General features: G+C 55.4%; 1 protein-coding gene across 1 annotated transcript in view; it reads left to right on the forward strand.

Annotated features, from left to right (window-relative positions):
- SNPH (syntaphilin) overlaps positions 1 to 14,510 on the forward strand; it is a 38,125-nt gene extending 23,615 nt beyond the window's left edge. The window contains exons 3-6 of the mRNA XM_060079170.1: positions 4,846 to 4,942; positions 5,630 to 5,737; positions 10,049 to 10,198; positions 13,322 to 14,510. Of these exons, the coding sequence (XP_059935153.1) occupies positions 4,893 to 4,942; positions 5,630 to 5,737; positions 10,049 to 10,198; positions 13,322 to 14,510 (1,497 nt within the window). The 5' untranslated portion in view covers positions 4,846 to 4,892. The remainder of the gene's footprint in view (positions 1 to 4,845; positions 4,943 to 5,629; positions 5,738 to 10,048; positions 10,199 to 13,321) is intronic.
- The last annotated feature ends 1,080 nt before the right edge of the window (positions 14,511 to 15,590 follow it).

Genomic DNA, 15,590 nt, shown 5'->3' on the forward strand with positions numbered 1-15,590 from the left:
GTCCAGAGAGGTTGGCTGGAGCACTCCCAGGCCCGTCTTCCGTCTCCCACTTCCCTCTGCATTAGCATTCTAGGAGCACCAGGCATTCTGCTGTTTGACGGGTGGAATGTTCTGCATTCTGGTGTTGCCTTGGCAGAGAGAAGATTCCTCCCAAGTTCTGTTCTATTGGTTGCATTGCTCTGCTTTCCACAATTGTGAGAGGCTTGAGTCATCAGACACAGATTGTTCTGTTCCTTTGGGTTTTAGGATAGCTTTCTTCTCTTATTGATGGCTAATTCTTTGCCAGAAAAAAAAAAGATAATTTATAGTGCATACAGGGACTTTCACTTAGCTAGAATATTAGATTAAACTAGTGCCTAGTTTCTCCCCCATGACTTGCTGATTGAGCAAAATGCCATAGCGTCTCTTTGAAGAATGCAGCTTCCTAGTTTTACAGATGTAGAAACTGAAATCCAGGAGTCCTAGTAATTGAAAGGGAAGAAAGCATCAATTAGAACTCTATTGCACTTACAGCCCTAGAATCAGAGAATGTTGGATCCAGAGGTGTCTTTGAGACCATCTAATCCAACCCCTTGGTCTATCAAATGTGCCTGTTTAACTCATTGCGTTTCTAATGGCTGTGTGTTGATTGTGTTTATTTTTATGAAATTCCCCAGAGGGGGGTGTTCCCTGAGTTTCAGCCTAAGGCATGGTATGCTGAGTGGTCAAGAGAGAAAGTGACGGGTGAAGTCCCAAGAGGAAAGTCCCGTAGGGCGGAGCCTTACAGAAAGTGTGATGTGTTCATGAGGGCAGGGCAGGGCAGGGCAGGGCAGGTGCTGTGGGCTGGGCAAACAGCCTTTGCAAAGATGTGGGAGCAACAAATGGGGCTTTCCCCTGGGGTCAGCAAGCAGCTGAGAGCAGGTTGGAAAGGGTATAGACAAGAGGGCCTTGAATGCCAGGATCAAGAGTTTTGCCCTAATTTTTACTTAATCGGGGGCCTCTGATGAATTTTGAGAAGGCTCCAGGCCCTTTTCTCCATTGCTCCTGCTGCTGCCCTGACCCAGGCCCTTCTAATTTCTTGATAACCTCCTAACTGGTCTCTCTGCCTCTATTCTTGTCCCTTTCCAGCTATAGTCCACAAAGGCCCCCTACACAGGGGCTTTCTAAAACGCAAGTCTGATTGTGTCCGTCCCCCTTTTAAGGCCCTTCCATGGCTCCCTGTTGCTCACAGGACAAGATCCTGGCTTTTGTGGCTCAGTGTGGCCTGGCCTCACCTTCCTTTACAGCCTCAGGCCCACTGTGCCTCTGCCTCCACTAGGCCCCCTAGTTTCCTGAGCAGCCATGCTATTGAATTACTCACGGCTTTTGCCCACACCTCTCCATCCCTCCCATTCACTTTCTCTGCCTGGTGAGCTCTTATTCACCCTTTAAGACCCAGTGTAAATTTCCTTTTGGAGACGCTTTCCCTGACCCTCCTGAAGCCACTATTATGCCTTGAGTCTTTCTGTTTTGAAGCTCACATTGCAATGCAATTATCTAGTGCCAAAATCCTGGGAGTTCCCATCTTCGAGTGTTTATTGCGTGGTGGGCACTGGGCTAAGCCCTGTGCATGCATGATCCTGTGTTATTCTCACCATAACCACATGAGGTGCATTCTGTTACAGCCCCACTTACAGATGAGGAAGCTAAGGCTCAGAGAAGTGGTGTGACTCGCCCACTGCATGCAGCTGGAGGGTGACAGAACTGGGCTTTGAGCCCAGATATCTTTGACTATTTCTGACTCCTTCCATCTCCTGTTCCCTGGATCCTGCTCTATCTCCTGAACCCCCACTGTTCGGTGTGTGAGTCACTAATCAAAGGGGTAGAGCGGCGGCATGGTTGCCATGGTGCGGGCAGGATGGGGAAATGGGGCTGGGCTTACCCTGGTGATAAGCAACTGTCAGCCCAGCTCCCCACGGCTAGGGCTTTCCTTTCCACCTTCCATTCCAAGCGGCTACCTGGGGACAGGCCTGCGGGACTCCAGGCCGAGCAGGTGGCATGGAGACAAACGCCATGGCAATCTGCCTCCTCTCTGGGGCCCAGAGGGGAGGGAGGACCTGAGAGAGCCCAGGGTGCTCACTGACACTTCTGGGCTAGATCCTGGGGAGGCAACTCCCTTTGGGCCTGGGTGTCTTCTGCCCTCCCAGAGGGACCCCAGCCTGCAAGGTCCCGTCCCAGCAGGGGAAATGCCACTTCCACCTCTGTCCCAGATGAATGGCTGGCTTTGGCCTCCCAGGAGACCGTCGGCTCCATCCAGGTACAAATGCCATCCCCTTCCCACCCCCACCCCCCTGGCCAGAGAGGAAGGAAGAGGGAGCAAGAGAGGAGGGAGGCGTGGGGTTGCCAAGCAAGGTAGGAGCAGGGACAGCGACAACAAAGCCCTCATTGTACCAAGGCCACACGCAGTCCAAGGCAAAGCAGGCATCGTGCCCGCCTCCCAGGACCTGGGCCTAGAGCTCCACCCGGACTTTCTGAGCTCCTTAGCAATGCTCACCAGGGCTGGCTTGGAAGAGCGAGGCCCTGCCTCCGCTCTGAGTCCTGCCTCTGCTGAGAAGTCCTCCTGAAAGCACAGCATCCTCCCAAAAGCCAGAAGTGGTGATGGGAGGATGGCCAGTGAAGCCAGGCTGACTGGGGCTAGAAGCCAGGGTCTGTTGGACGTGCAGCTGTGTGACCTTGGACCCAAATGTGATAAAAAAAAAATCCTGCCTTGAAGGATTTTTATTTGAAGTAATGGGCCAAGGCACATAAAAGCACTCAGCATGGTCATCTGGCCGCAGAAGTGTTCAATCAGTGACAGGTGATCCTTGAAGCCCTCGTCAACCCACGAGCGAGGACTATCAGCCCCTCCCAAGCTGCTCCTAGCTGAGGCCCTCCTGTGCCCAGGAGGTGGTGAGCCATTGGTGGCCTTCCTGGCAAGTGTGGAGTAGCACTGTTGTCCCCTCAGCCCCTGTCTCACTGTTCCTCCTCCGGAAGCCGACCCTGCAGTTCCAGGAGGCCTGGGTGGTTGGGGCATGGTGGGTGGGATGCATCGCCGAGCTGGGGCGAGCAGCTCAGGTGACAGGTGGGGTGTCGGCGGCTCCTGTGCCTGGCACCTGACACCTCTGGGCAGACAATGCTGGCAATGTCCAAGCCCTCCAGGGAACACGCCACGTCTGTGTCACAGCCAGGAAACAGGCCACCTGAGTAGCACCGTTGTCCACTCAGGACGCAGCCCCGCCGCTGGCTGGGGTGACCGGGATCCCCAGAGGCCCTGACGTGGGAAGGGGTGGTGCCCTGGGCAGGGGCTCTGGGGTTTGAGACCCAGCCCCTCAGCATGTGGTGTTGGCCTGGTTCAGGTGTTGGCCCTGCCACACTGGGGCTGGGACTTGGGCAGTCCATTCCCTCTCGGGTTCCTCATCTGTAAAGGGACTAATCACAGCGCTTCCTCATAGGGTTGTTGGGAGGAGTCGATGGCGTAATGTACGTAATGTGGTTGGCACGGGGTCTGGTGTGGCGCAGGGCTTGGTCACTGCTTCTCTGCCAGCATGGGGGAAGTCCAGCGCACTGTGTCCTTGGCTGAGTCTCCTGTAACCCAGGCTACTGTCCTTAGTTCTTGCTCTGACCGTGGAAGGAGGGGACTAGGGTCTCTGGAGCTGGCACAGCACTAGCATGTTGGCTGCAAAGAGCCCAGGCCTCTCCACCTCGGACTCCAGGAGCTCTGGGCTAATGCCCAGTGCAGGCCTCCCTTCCACAGCAGCCAACACCAGCCCAGGATGGGGCCTCTCCCCTCCTTAAACTTCTGAAGGGCTGGCTGCCCTTGGAGTCCAAACCTCTACCCAGGAAAGGGGCCTTGGGATTCCTGGGCAGGAGGCCAGGTCTGAGTCTCTCTACTGATTTGTCAAGAGGGCCAAGGATGGATCTCTGCAGGCATGGTCACTTCCTACTGGGTCCGGCCTACAGAGACACCCCCTGGGAGCAGGGAGGAGTCTTCATCTCCCATCTGTCTCCTTCCTCATTTGCTTTGAGCCTGTGCCCTGAGTTCCTGGTGCACCCCAAAATGAGCACGAGCATTTGCATGGATGGGTGCGGGCATGCCTGTGTGCAGCATGTGGGCAGTGGGGGGGCGGGGCAGGTGAGGGCTGCATGTCCTGCATTGTGGGCAGGCCCCCTGAGCATGGGCCATGTGTGGCATGCCTTGGAATGGAGGGGACGTGGTACCTTTTCATATTCGCGTGTATCCATATGTCTTTCTACACGTGTGTGGTGTGTTGGTCTGTCTTGTCTCCCCTGTAGGCGGGAAGCCCCGAGCCACGCGCCAGCAGGCACTCTGGGAAGGTGACATCGAGACTAGCGCAACCTAATCTGGGGTTCCTGGTCCTGCTCCGGGAGTCCTCCAGTCTGCAGCCCCCACCGAGGGAGGATTGACCAGCGTGGGGGTGGGGGTCCGAGAGTCAGGCGTCTGGGGGCCTGGCTTATAGCATAGAGGACTCAGTGCTGGGCCGAGCCAATTAGGAGGCCCTGCCCCAGTGTCAGCGACCTTGGGCGAGGCCTTTGTTCTCTCTGGGGCACATTCACTCATGTGGAGGACACGGGGTTGGACTGATGATTTCTGCCCGCCCTGAGGCTCTGATGCTCATGGTTTTAAGTTGGGTGGTGGGGTGAGAGCTGCTAAATTTGTCGGTGGAGGCAGCTGTGGCCAGAGCCTGGCCTGCCAGCCCCCCACTTGGTCCTGGGTGTCCTGCTGAAGGGTGAGAGGAGAAGCCATGCCGGGCAGCGACCCCAGCGAGAGGATGACGTGGCCGGGCCCGGCCCCCCCCGCGGCCCCCCCAACCCGCCCTCTCTCCTCAGCCCCGGGGACACCGCCCATCCCGCCCCTCACCCGGACCCACAGCCTCATGGCCATGTCCCTGCCAGGCAGTAGACGGGCCTCTGCTGGATCCCGCAGGTGAGTCTCCCCAATGCCCGGAGCCTTGGCCTCTGAAGGTGGGGGCAGGGAGGGTCTCTGTCTCCAGTCCACCACCGGCTTGTTTTTGAGCAAGTCATTGCCCCAGTTTTGCCATCTTAAAAATGGGCTTGCTGACACTGGCCTCAGGAACTATTTATGGGCTCAAATGACACAGTGGGTATAAAAGTTCTCTGAAGACTTAAACCACTGGATCCCTACCGTCACCAGTACTGTTGTTCGATCTTCACAGTTACTGTAGGGACGGCATGCAGCCTTCCACCCAGGCTCCCCTGGCCTCCCCGTGTGCCCCTCCTCCTGTCCCTCCTCCTGCCTGCCCCATTCCTCTCCACCTCTGTTTCAGTCCGTGCAGGGACCTTTCCCTCTGGGGCTTGGGGGACCCTGGAAGTTGAGGACCCTTGGTAGGGGTAGATGGGACCCCACCCTTGGCCCGCAGCCCTGCTCAGCCTTCTGGGGAGTCCCGAGGTCCGGCCTCCTTCTGGTTTTCCACCTTGATTTGCACTGTCTGTTCTGTCACCCCTGTCTGTGCATCCCCCTGCCACGCTTCTCTCCCCGGCGGTGACCCTGAAGTGGGGGCCCTTTGGGCCGCAGCGGCCTGGCAGTGTTCGCCCAGTGTCCGCAGCTGCCCACCAGCCAGAACGAGCACCTGCCTCTTCTTCCTGCCTCCAGGCGCACCTCTCCCCCCGTGAGCGTGCGGGATGCCCACGGCACCTCTTCCCTCAGCAGCAGCAGTAACTCGGGCTCCTGCAAGGGCAGTGACAGCAGCCCCACGCCCAGGTAACCAGCCACTCCCTCCCACCCGGCCCGGCCAAGCTGGCTGGGACCCTGAGTGCCCTGGGGGTCGGGGGAGGTGGGCGTTCTAACCATCCCCAACTCTAGCACACTTCCCTGCTGTGTGACCTTGAGCAGGTCACTTCTCTCTAAGCCTCAGTTCCCATCTGTAAGATGGGTATGATCATACCCAGCTGCACGTAACCAAAGTCAGTAGTTGAGACAAACTGGGGATGATGCTTTCAGAACAAGGGGCCAGAGGCGGGCAGCTCCCCGAAGTGTCAGGGACCCCATCTCCACCATCCTTGGTGTACAGCTGGCTCCTACACCTCCAGGCATCAGGTCAGCATCCCGGAAGGAAGAAGGTAGAAAGGCCAAAGCCCCTGAACCCCCAGAGACTCGTGTTTTTCAGACAGGACACACTGCCCGGGAAATTCTGTCTATACTGTGCTGGCTGGTGCCAGGTATGACTGGCTACAGGGAGAGTTAGTGGTTCCCAGTGGAGGGCCACCCAAGCAAACTGGGAGTTCTGTTGGAGAAAAGGCAAGAATGGATATTGGGAGGCAACTCATGGCGTCCGCCAGCCTGCTCTTCTAGGTGGTACACCGTGAGGGTGGCAGAGTGGAGTTGGTTTAGAATGTGAAGTGCGTCACAAGTGCAGCATGTGCTTTGGGCTCTCAGCAAAGAGGAAAGGCAGGATCGGGCTGGGGCGACGGGTAAGGAGAACAGTGGGTCCTCAGAGACCAGGATGTTCAGGATGTGATGGCAGCGCCCATCCTGCTTCCCTGCGTTGAAATACAAGGAGCGCGAGGGGGGGGCACGGGCTTAGGGTGTGGTTCAGTCTGAGTCTCCACTCCCTCATCTGTAAAGTGGAGCTTACAACCCGGAGGCTTCAGGGAGTTGATATCTGCACCCACCACACACTGCTGCTGGCCCGTAACGCGTAACCGCTCTCATTAGGACTTTGGTTCAACTTGAGAATCGTAGGCCAGAGAAGGCCAGGAGACTCTGGCCTGCAGCTCCCATGGCCAGAGCTCCTCCTGGGAAGGCTTGTCTTGAGTGAGTGTCATTTGTGTGACCAGATCACACGGAGGCATTAGTTCTGAGTTTTCCACCGTGACACGCATGATGGGTGACACACATGTGCTGGACCCATGCCCCAGCATCCTGTCTGTAACTGCCCCCAGAATGGGGGGTGGGGTGGTGTGTGAGTGAGATCGATGATGCGTTAATTTACCTTTTGAAAAGTGTATAATTGGCAACTTTAATACTTTTTTATTGGTAGCAGATTTTTGCCACACATGTCATAACTGCAGCCCATGGGGGCAGTCCCAACCCTGAGGCTGAGAGCTGCTTCCATGCAAGGGTCTCCTTGCCACCATCAGAGTTGCTGGTGAGCAGTGCCTCGGCTCTGGCCTCACTATAAGTAGCCACGTGTTCCAAGGTGTGAATAGCTGAGGGACATGAATTGTATTATACTTCTCTTCTCAGGTACGTATAGTATATATGTAAATATATACTATATTAAAAAATATTTTTCCCACAAAGAGCTAGTGACTAAAAATATATGAGTGTTAAATGTTATATTAAGAAGGAAAACTCGTGAAAGCGTATGGAAAAAAGTTAAAATAGTTACTTCCTTTATAATCCTCAGCTCTTACTAGTTTAAGTAATCCTGGTTCCTGCACCCCGGCACAGGGAAAAGGCCTCTTTTTCTCACCACAGGTCTGGGTCCCTCTCGCCAGAGCCTTTGCAGGGCACCAGGATGTCTACTGGCCTAACACGTGGGGCTCAGGGCCCTTGCTGGCTTCCTCTCTTTTGGAAGGAAATTTCTTAGAGCCCATCAGAGGAGACCCCAAGGTCCCACCCGACACCGCACCTCTCTGCCCCTTGCTACGCAGAAAACAAGCCAGTGTGTGACTTGACTTGAGTTAAACTTAGAGGCCAGGAGCTGAGTGAGGAGGATAGAATCGTTTCTCTTTCCCTCCACTTCTGTCCACACGTTCTCTTCAACAGTTTGCGATTTACAAATACTTTTTCCTCGGTAAACGTTAGACAGTTTCCCCAAAACTTTTTAAACTGCCTCCAACTTGGCTCCTTCAGCAAATGGGCCCCACCAGGGCCTGTCTTATCTACAACCATAAAATGTGATTGCCTCTTGCTAGACCTGGGACTCCCCGTCCCCTAAAGGAACAAAGTTGGATGGCAGCAAGGCCTCTGCCAAATTGTGTGAGAACACGCCCAGGTGTTTAAGCCAAAATCCAAGGAGGTTTCTCCCCAAACAGAACAGCCGGCAGGAAGCCGTGAGTTGAGGTGGCCTGGCCATGGTCTGCTGATGGCATTGGGGTGCTCCCTTCCCTGGGTGAAAGCCTCGGCCCTCCCTCCTCCACTGGGTGGGAATTCCTCCTCCTCGGCCCTGGTGGGACCAGGGCGTGCTCACTACACACACACACACACACACACACACACACACACACACCTGCACCACCCTGTGCTAGGGTGTTTGTGGCTGCAGGGTACAGCTGTGAACAGGGCGATGCCAGAGACAGCCAGTGTTCCCATGTGTGCTCACGTGTGCCCCCAGAGCGTGCACATGCAGATGGAAAGGGTCTGCCTGCGTTTGTGTGAGCGTGTTCATGGGCTGGTGTCCTAGAGCAGTTGACCCTGAACCAACAAGGGGGTTGGGGTACTGATCCCTCATGCAGTTGAAAATCCGCGTATAACTTTTTACTCCTGCAAAACGTAACTGCCAATATCCTACTGTTGGCCAGAAGCCTTCCTGATTACGTAATTAGTGGACTGACATGTATTTGGTGTGTTATATGTATTATAAACTATACAGTAAGCCCCCTACATAAAAACGAGTTATGTTCCAAGAGCACATTCGTTAAGTCCAATTTGTTCATAAGTCCCACAAAGTTAGCCTAGGTACCCAACTAACACAATTGGCTATATAGTACTGTACTGTAATAGGTTTATAACACTTTTCACACAAATAATACATAAAAACAAACAAACACAAAAAATAAAGAAAACATTTTTAATCTTACAGTATAGTACCTGGAAAAGTATACCAGCCATGTGAACCAACTTATGTGATTGGACATGGGAACACACGTTCATCTTTGAAAGTTTGCAACTTGAAGGTTCATATGTAGGGGACTTACTGTATTCTTACAATAAAGTAAACTAGAGAAAAGAAAATGTTCAGAAAATTATAAGGAAGAGAAAATACATTTACAGCAATATACTGTATTTATTGATACTGTAAGTTTACATTGTTTTTAAAATGAATCATCTATCGGTACATCAATATTGTCTTACAAGATACAAAACACTGTAGCTGTTACATGTATTACTAAGACTAGACATCAAAAAATGAAAAGATCATGTGAAAAAGGAATTTGTATTTATTTACAGGTATAGTGTGCATGCATTGGTAACAGAGAAGCTAGCAATGGTTGCCTAGCTTATCTAATGAATGAATCATTATAAAATTTTTATGGCATACAGTATTACAGTCATATTCAAAATATGGTATTAGAAACATTGTTACATTTTTCTAAAAACCTCTTACCTGTGACGATAGGCTGATAGGCATTTTCTCCAATTGGGAGAGAAAGGCATACTATAGGGTAATGTGATTCTTTGAAAGCAAAGTTGTAGAACACTAGGAAAACGAACGCATTATTAACTTTATATCAACTATCACCCACCTCATGCCAGTGTAAGGACAGGCTGCCGCTTTAGGACCAGTCTCGCACACAGTGTTCTACACGATGAATGCTGATGATGGTGGCAACACAGAAAAGGCTCAGACGGTTGCTGCCATGCAGTTACTAGGTTTTCACACACAATCACTCATACACATACACAGCAGATAAATCCTGGCCCACCATGCAGGCCCCAGGATAATTACACGGAGGGGGAGACCTCTCCCACCCTCAGCCTTGGCCTCTGGGTTGGGGGAGTGGACACCTGAGCTCTGGGCTGCGGCGCCGGGACTGCGCTGGCGGAGGGGGCACCGCCCCGGATGGCGCCAGGCTGGTGCACGCGCTCTGTGACGTGTCTCCCCAGCCCGAGCTAGAGGAGCCCTGAGCTCCCCACCCTGACGCTGTGCTCGAAAGAGCCTTAATAAAACCCACCTCCCAAAGGGGCTGCGTGTTCTCGTGCCCACAGGGGCCCCGTGGGGGAGGCCCGGCCTGCAGCGCTCCAGTGGCCAGGGGACCAGGATGGGTAGGCGGGCCCCTAGCTCCTGGAGGCACAGCGCCTCGCCAGGCCCCTTCCTCCCTCCCTGCTGACGAGCGTCCCCGGCAGGCGCGCCACGAAGTACACACTGTGCAGTGATAACCATGGTATCAAGCCCCCCACCCCGGAGCAGTACCTGACCCCCCTGCAGCAGAAGGAGGTGTGCATCCGGCATCTGAAGGCCCGGCTGAAGGACACGCAGGACCGGCTCCAGGACCGGTAAGCGGGTGGCCAGGGCCCTGCAGTGTCTCTGGGAGGAAGGCGTGGCTGGGGGCTCCTCTGTCAGCAAAGCCTCACCTGCCCCTGCCCTCCCCTCAGCTGCTCCTCGCAGCATCAGGTAGCTGCTTGGGGCCAGGCTGGGAGCAGTTTCCCCTGTGAAGGTCTATCGGGCCTCCCACCCGCGGCAGTGCTCTCCCAGTTGTAGCCTGGCAGCCCCTTTTGGCCACTTCTCATGCCCTGGCTCCTTTCTACCTGGGGAAGAGCAGCACAGGGCATTCTTCCTGGCTGACCTGTCTCTGTGGGGGAGAAACAACCCCTTAGCCCTCCTTTGTTTCCTCCCAGGGGGTCACCAGGGGCTCGTGACCCACCAGTTCAGGCCCCAGAAGCCTTCCTCCTCATCCACGTATAGATGATGTAAGATCGTGAGAAGCCTTCCTCTGAGCTCCCACCCAGCCCAGGGGTCTCCCAGGAGCCCCCGTGGGCCCGTCTGAGCTCATTCTCCAGACCTGATCCTCCCGGCCTCCCCTCTTCCAGGCTGGTGGCTTCATCTTTATGGTCGAAGCTTCAGGGCTGCCCTCTGATCTCTTCATCACCTACCCGTCTTCTCCAGACTCTGTCAATTCGGATACGCAGCCGACTGTGAGCTGGACAGGGTGCCGTGCAGGGCGCTGGAGGGCAGGCGGGGAGCCCACCGCTACCACGCCTTCCTTCATCGTTTCTTTCTTTCTTTGTAATATAATTGCTTTATTGAGATATAATTCACATACCATACAATTCACCTATCTAAAGTAAACAATTCAGTGATTTTTAGTCTATTCAAAGAACGGTACAACCTAGAACAGTTCCATCACTCCAGAAAGAAACCCTGTTCCCAGTAACAATCACGCTCCATCTCTCCCCAGCCACCCCGTCCCTGGCAACCACTAATCTTTCTGCCTCTGTGGATTTGTCTATTATATTCCATGTAAATTGGAGCACACAGTGAGCGTGACTGTGTCTTTCTTGACCAGAACTCTGCCAGGTAGCTGGTCCAGTTTGTATCTGTTGTGCTTTTGAACTTGGGGAGGGTAGAGGTGGCATTCTGTGGACCTCCTTGTCTGTAGAGCTAGGATTTCTATTTATATTTCCCACTGTCTTCTCACTGATGCCCTGCGTCTGCTTGGCCATTTACACTGATGTCCTCAGGAAGCAGACAGCCCATCTCCCTGCTTCCTTTCTAGGGCCGCCCTGTGGCTCAGAGCAGACAGTCTGCCCTGTGTGGTTTAGGCAGGATGCCCTGTAGTGGACACGCCTGCACCTCAGCTCCCCGGCCTCTCCGCCTGATACTCTTGCAGTACCTGTGGCCGTTCTGTACTTGCTGTATTGTCAACCTCCTCACAGGTTCTGAACATTCAGTCTGATACCTCTCATTCCCGCAGTAGCCTACTTCCTCCTCAAAGAAGGAGCTCTGCTTTTACACTCTGTGCTTTCATATATTGTGTCCCCACTTCTAAGATACCCTTTCTCTCGTCTTGCTTCCTTGGAAAACTCATCCTATAAGACCCAGTTCAAATGTAACATCCTGCAGCCCCCTGAGACCTAGGCAGGGCTGGGAAGCCATAGCTCTGGGGTCCTGCTGGCTCCCAGGAGGAGTGGGGCCCAGCTGAGCTGAGCATGCCCAGTCCCTCCTTTCAAACTCAGTCTTCCTGCCAGGGCTCAGAGTCAGTGAGGAGGGTTATCCTAGAGTGAGCCCCCCACCCTGAGGCAGGAGGAATGAACATTATCCCCACACCTGTGGGGATGTCTGTTATCGTGGCTCTTGAGCAGCTCCAGGTCCCTGCTGCCATCCCACGTCCGTCACCAAGCTGTATCCTGTTGGGCAGCCCTTCCCCTCCTTCCCCTTCCAGTTGATGCCATTGCTGACCTTGTGGCCACTGCAGCCCCGCAGGCCCAGTCCCTTCAGTGTTTTGTGGAGTGAGATTCCTGGGCCCATTTCCTGAATTTCTAATTTGACTTTGAAAAGTGCATGGTGCTTGATCTGGGTCGGTCGCTCTGCTGGACTCATAAAATCCAAAGTGATGGTCGTGCCATTTTGGATTTTATTTACGTGAATGTAGGGTTTGGGCTGAGTGGCTGCGTGTGGGCCGGATCACTAAGACGTTTGCTGAAGGAGGAACACCCAGGGTGGGAGTTCAGTCCCATGAATGAGTCTCCTCCTTTCTAACTGCTTTTGGTCCATCCTGTTCAGTCTCACCCTGGCTTTACCTCTGGACTCGATGGCATCATTTTCTACTTCACCTCCTTCCCCTGCACCCCCCGGATTCATCTATGCCTCAGGGATTTTGAAAGCCTGAGAGTTTCTGGACAAGCGTCCTCTGACCGTCTAGTTTGCCTGCTCTTGCCTCTTCTTTCGGGAATAGCTCTGTGCCTTTTTCGGCAATCTTCTGGGTCTTCCCTCTCTACAGTAGATACAGAGAGGAAACATCTAGCATGGATAAAAGACAGCCACTCTGTTCTCATCATTCTCCTCTGATTCATCCACCACTTCTCATCCCTCCACTTGAGGGAAGATGTAAAATTATCAGCTACATTAAAGGCAGTAATTTCTCTCATAAAAACAAAGTGGCTCATCACCCTCTCCCCCTGGTCTCTGGCCAAATAGCCCTCCACTGAAAATTTCCACCACCTGCTTTTGTAGGAGGCCACATCCCTTTCTGCAGAGTAGAGATTTTAGGTTTAGTTTTTGTTGTTTTATGTTAAGATTTTTAAATGGTTGTATTAAGTTTTTATAGCGGTAGCATCTTTAAACTGAGAATCTTTATCGTCTGCTGTCTTCTCTGGGTAGTGGATGTCAATGTGGACAGTCGTCTACATCTTGGCTCTAGGGGGTGGGAATGAGGTGGTGGCTCATTCTTGTCCCTGAAGAGGAGGCCTCTCGTGTCCTGAGCCCTGGCCCCTCTCCCGTCCCCACTGCTTCCCCGATGGAATAAGGAGGGTGAGGAAGGAGCTCTGAGTCTTTCCTTTGTTTTCAGCTCTGAGGGGCAGCAGTGCAGGCCCTGTGTCCTTGGGCACAGCCCCTCCTTGTCTGTCCTTGGTGGCAGTGACAGGCCAGGCGGTGAGCGTGTGTGTCTCATCTGCTCACAGGGACACGGAGATCGATGACCTGAAGATGCAGCTGTCGCGCATGCAGGAGGACTGGATCGAGGAGGAGTGCCACCGCGTGGAGGCCCAGCTGGCCCTGAAGGAGGCCCGCAAGGAGATCAAGCAGCTCAAGCAGGTCATCGACACCGTCAAGAACAACCTGATTGACAAGGACAAGGGGCTGCAGAAGTACTTTGTGGACATCAACATCCAGAACAAGAAGCTGGAGACGCTGCTGCACAGCATGGAGGTGGCCCAGAATGGCTTCGCCAAGGAGGACGGCGCCGCTGAGTCGGCCGGCGGGTCCCCCGCCCGCTCCCTTACCCGTAGCTCCACCTACACAAAGCTGAGTGACCCCGCTGTCTGCGGCGACCGCCTGCCAGGTGACCACCCAGGCACCTCTGTGGAGGACGGGGCTGACAGTGGCTTCGTGGTGACCGATGACACTCTGAGCCGGACGGATGCACTGGAGGCCAGCAGCCTGCTGTCTTCGGGGGTGGACTGTGGCCCCGAGGAGGGCTCCTCGCTGCTCGGCTCCTTCAGCCTGGGCCCCCGCTTCCCCGCCAGCAACACCTACGAGAAGCTGCTGAGCGGCACGGAGGCCGGCGTGCAGGCCAGCTGCATGCAGGAGCGCGCCATCCAGACGGACTTCGTGCAGTACCAGCCGGACCTGGACACCATCCTGGAGAAAGTGACCAAGGCCCAGGTCTGCGGGACAGTCCCCAAGTCAGGGGACAGGTGCCCGGAGTCGGATCCCCACCCCCTGGGGCCCAGAGACCCCAACTCTGCAGTGGTGGTGATGGTGGGTGACGAGCTTGAGGCCCCAGAGCCCATCACGCGGGGGCCCACCCCACACCACCCTGGTGCCAACCCCAACCCCAGCCCGTCGGTGAGCATGGCGTGCCCCGTGGAAGAGGAGGAGGAGGCGGCCGCAGCCGAGAAGGAGCCCAAGAGCTACTGGAGCCGCCACTACATCGTGGATCTGCTGGCGGTGGTGGTGCCGGCCGTGCCCACGGTGGCCTGGCTCTGCCGCTCCCAGCGGCGCCAGGGCCAGCCCATCTACAACATCAGCTCCCTGCTGCGGGGCTGCTGCACCGTGGCCTTGCACTCCATCCGCAGGATCAGCTGTCGCTCGCTGAGCCAGCAGGGCCCAAGCGCCAGCACTGCTGCAGGCGGCAGCTCCCAGCTCTGAGGAGGCCCCATCCCGGCCCGGGCTCCGGCGGCCTGACTACCGATTGTAGGGGTGCCGTCCTCCCTCTCGCACCTTCCCGTGGGGCATCATCTTATTTATTTGGTTTTGGGTTTGGAGGTGGTGTTTTCAGAATGGTAACAGTGTCAGGGGCTGGGAGTGGGGGTTGGGGGAAGGTGTCCCAAAACTTCAACAGGAGAGAAGGGAAGAGAGACCCAGGGCAGGGCGGCACAGGCATGGGACACACTGCAGAGAAAGAAGGTGGTGAGGCCCCCAACCTGGCCCCCACCCCGGCCCACCTGGCCTCTCACACAGGGCAGCCCCTGCTCAGGAAGTCTCTGGTGTGCTGATCTGGGGAGGCCGGGCTTGACTTGTCTGCCAAGCCTCCCCCGTCCCCCACCCCCATGTCCTGTCCCGTTCCCTGTTCACCCCAAGCCTTCTCTCCCCAGCCACCCCTTGCCCTCAGCCCAGGCTTCTGGGCCGGTATTACCTCCTCATGTGGAGGCAGCTGCGACCCAAAGTACCGGCAACTGACCGGGCCTCCGAGTGGGTCTGGAACCACTTGGCCTGGGCTGAGTTCCATCCCCTTCAGGCTGCTCCCCACTTTGGGATTCGGGAGCACAGTCAAGGCCATGGGCTGGAGGAAAGATGGTGATGGGCAGAGGGCAGTGTGGGTTCTGTGTCTGTCTGTTCATCCCAGAGCTTCCCCACATCTGTTTTCCTCCTGGCGCTTCTGAGTGTGTCAGATAATTTTGTGAGAGCCAGACAGGCGAGTGCCGGGGTGTGAACGCTGGCCTGAGCCCAGCTCCTGTCTGGAGACGCTGCCAGCAGGAAAGGAGGCGGCGGGGGCTGGCAGCTTAAGGGGGCACCTCCGGCCTTCTGAGACAGGGCCCTGCAGCCTGGGAGGCAGGGCTGGACTCAGCAACCGCCAGCGACCGCTCCAGGTTTGACTGCCCTGGAGCTTGCCCTCGTTTTCCCGGGGACCTTAGGACCAACTTCTGCTTTGCACTATGTTCACTTTGGGGCTTGCTTCTCACGCATCCCAGGGTCTCCTGTGAGGTGGCTGCTTGCTTTCTAGGATGA

This window comes from Mesoplodon densirostris, chromosome 16 (assembly GCF_025265405.1).
Source record: "Mesoplodon densirostris isolate mMesDen1 chromosome 16, mMesDen1 primary haplotype, whole genome shotgun sequence".
Lineage (NCBI taxonomy): Eukaryota > Metazoa > Chordata > Mammalia > Artiodactyla > Ziphiidae > Mesoplodon > Mesoplodon densirostris.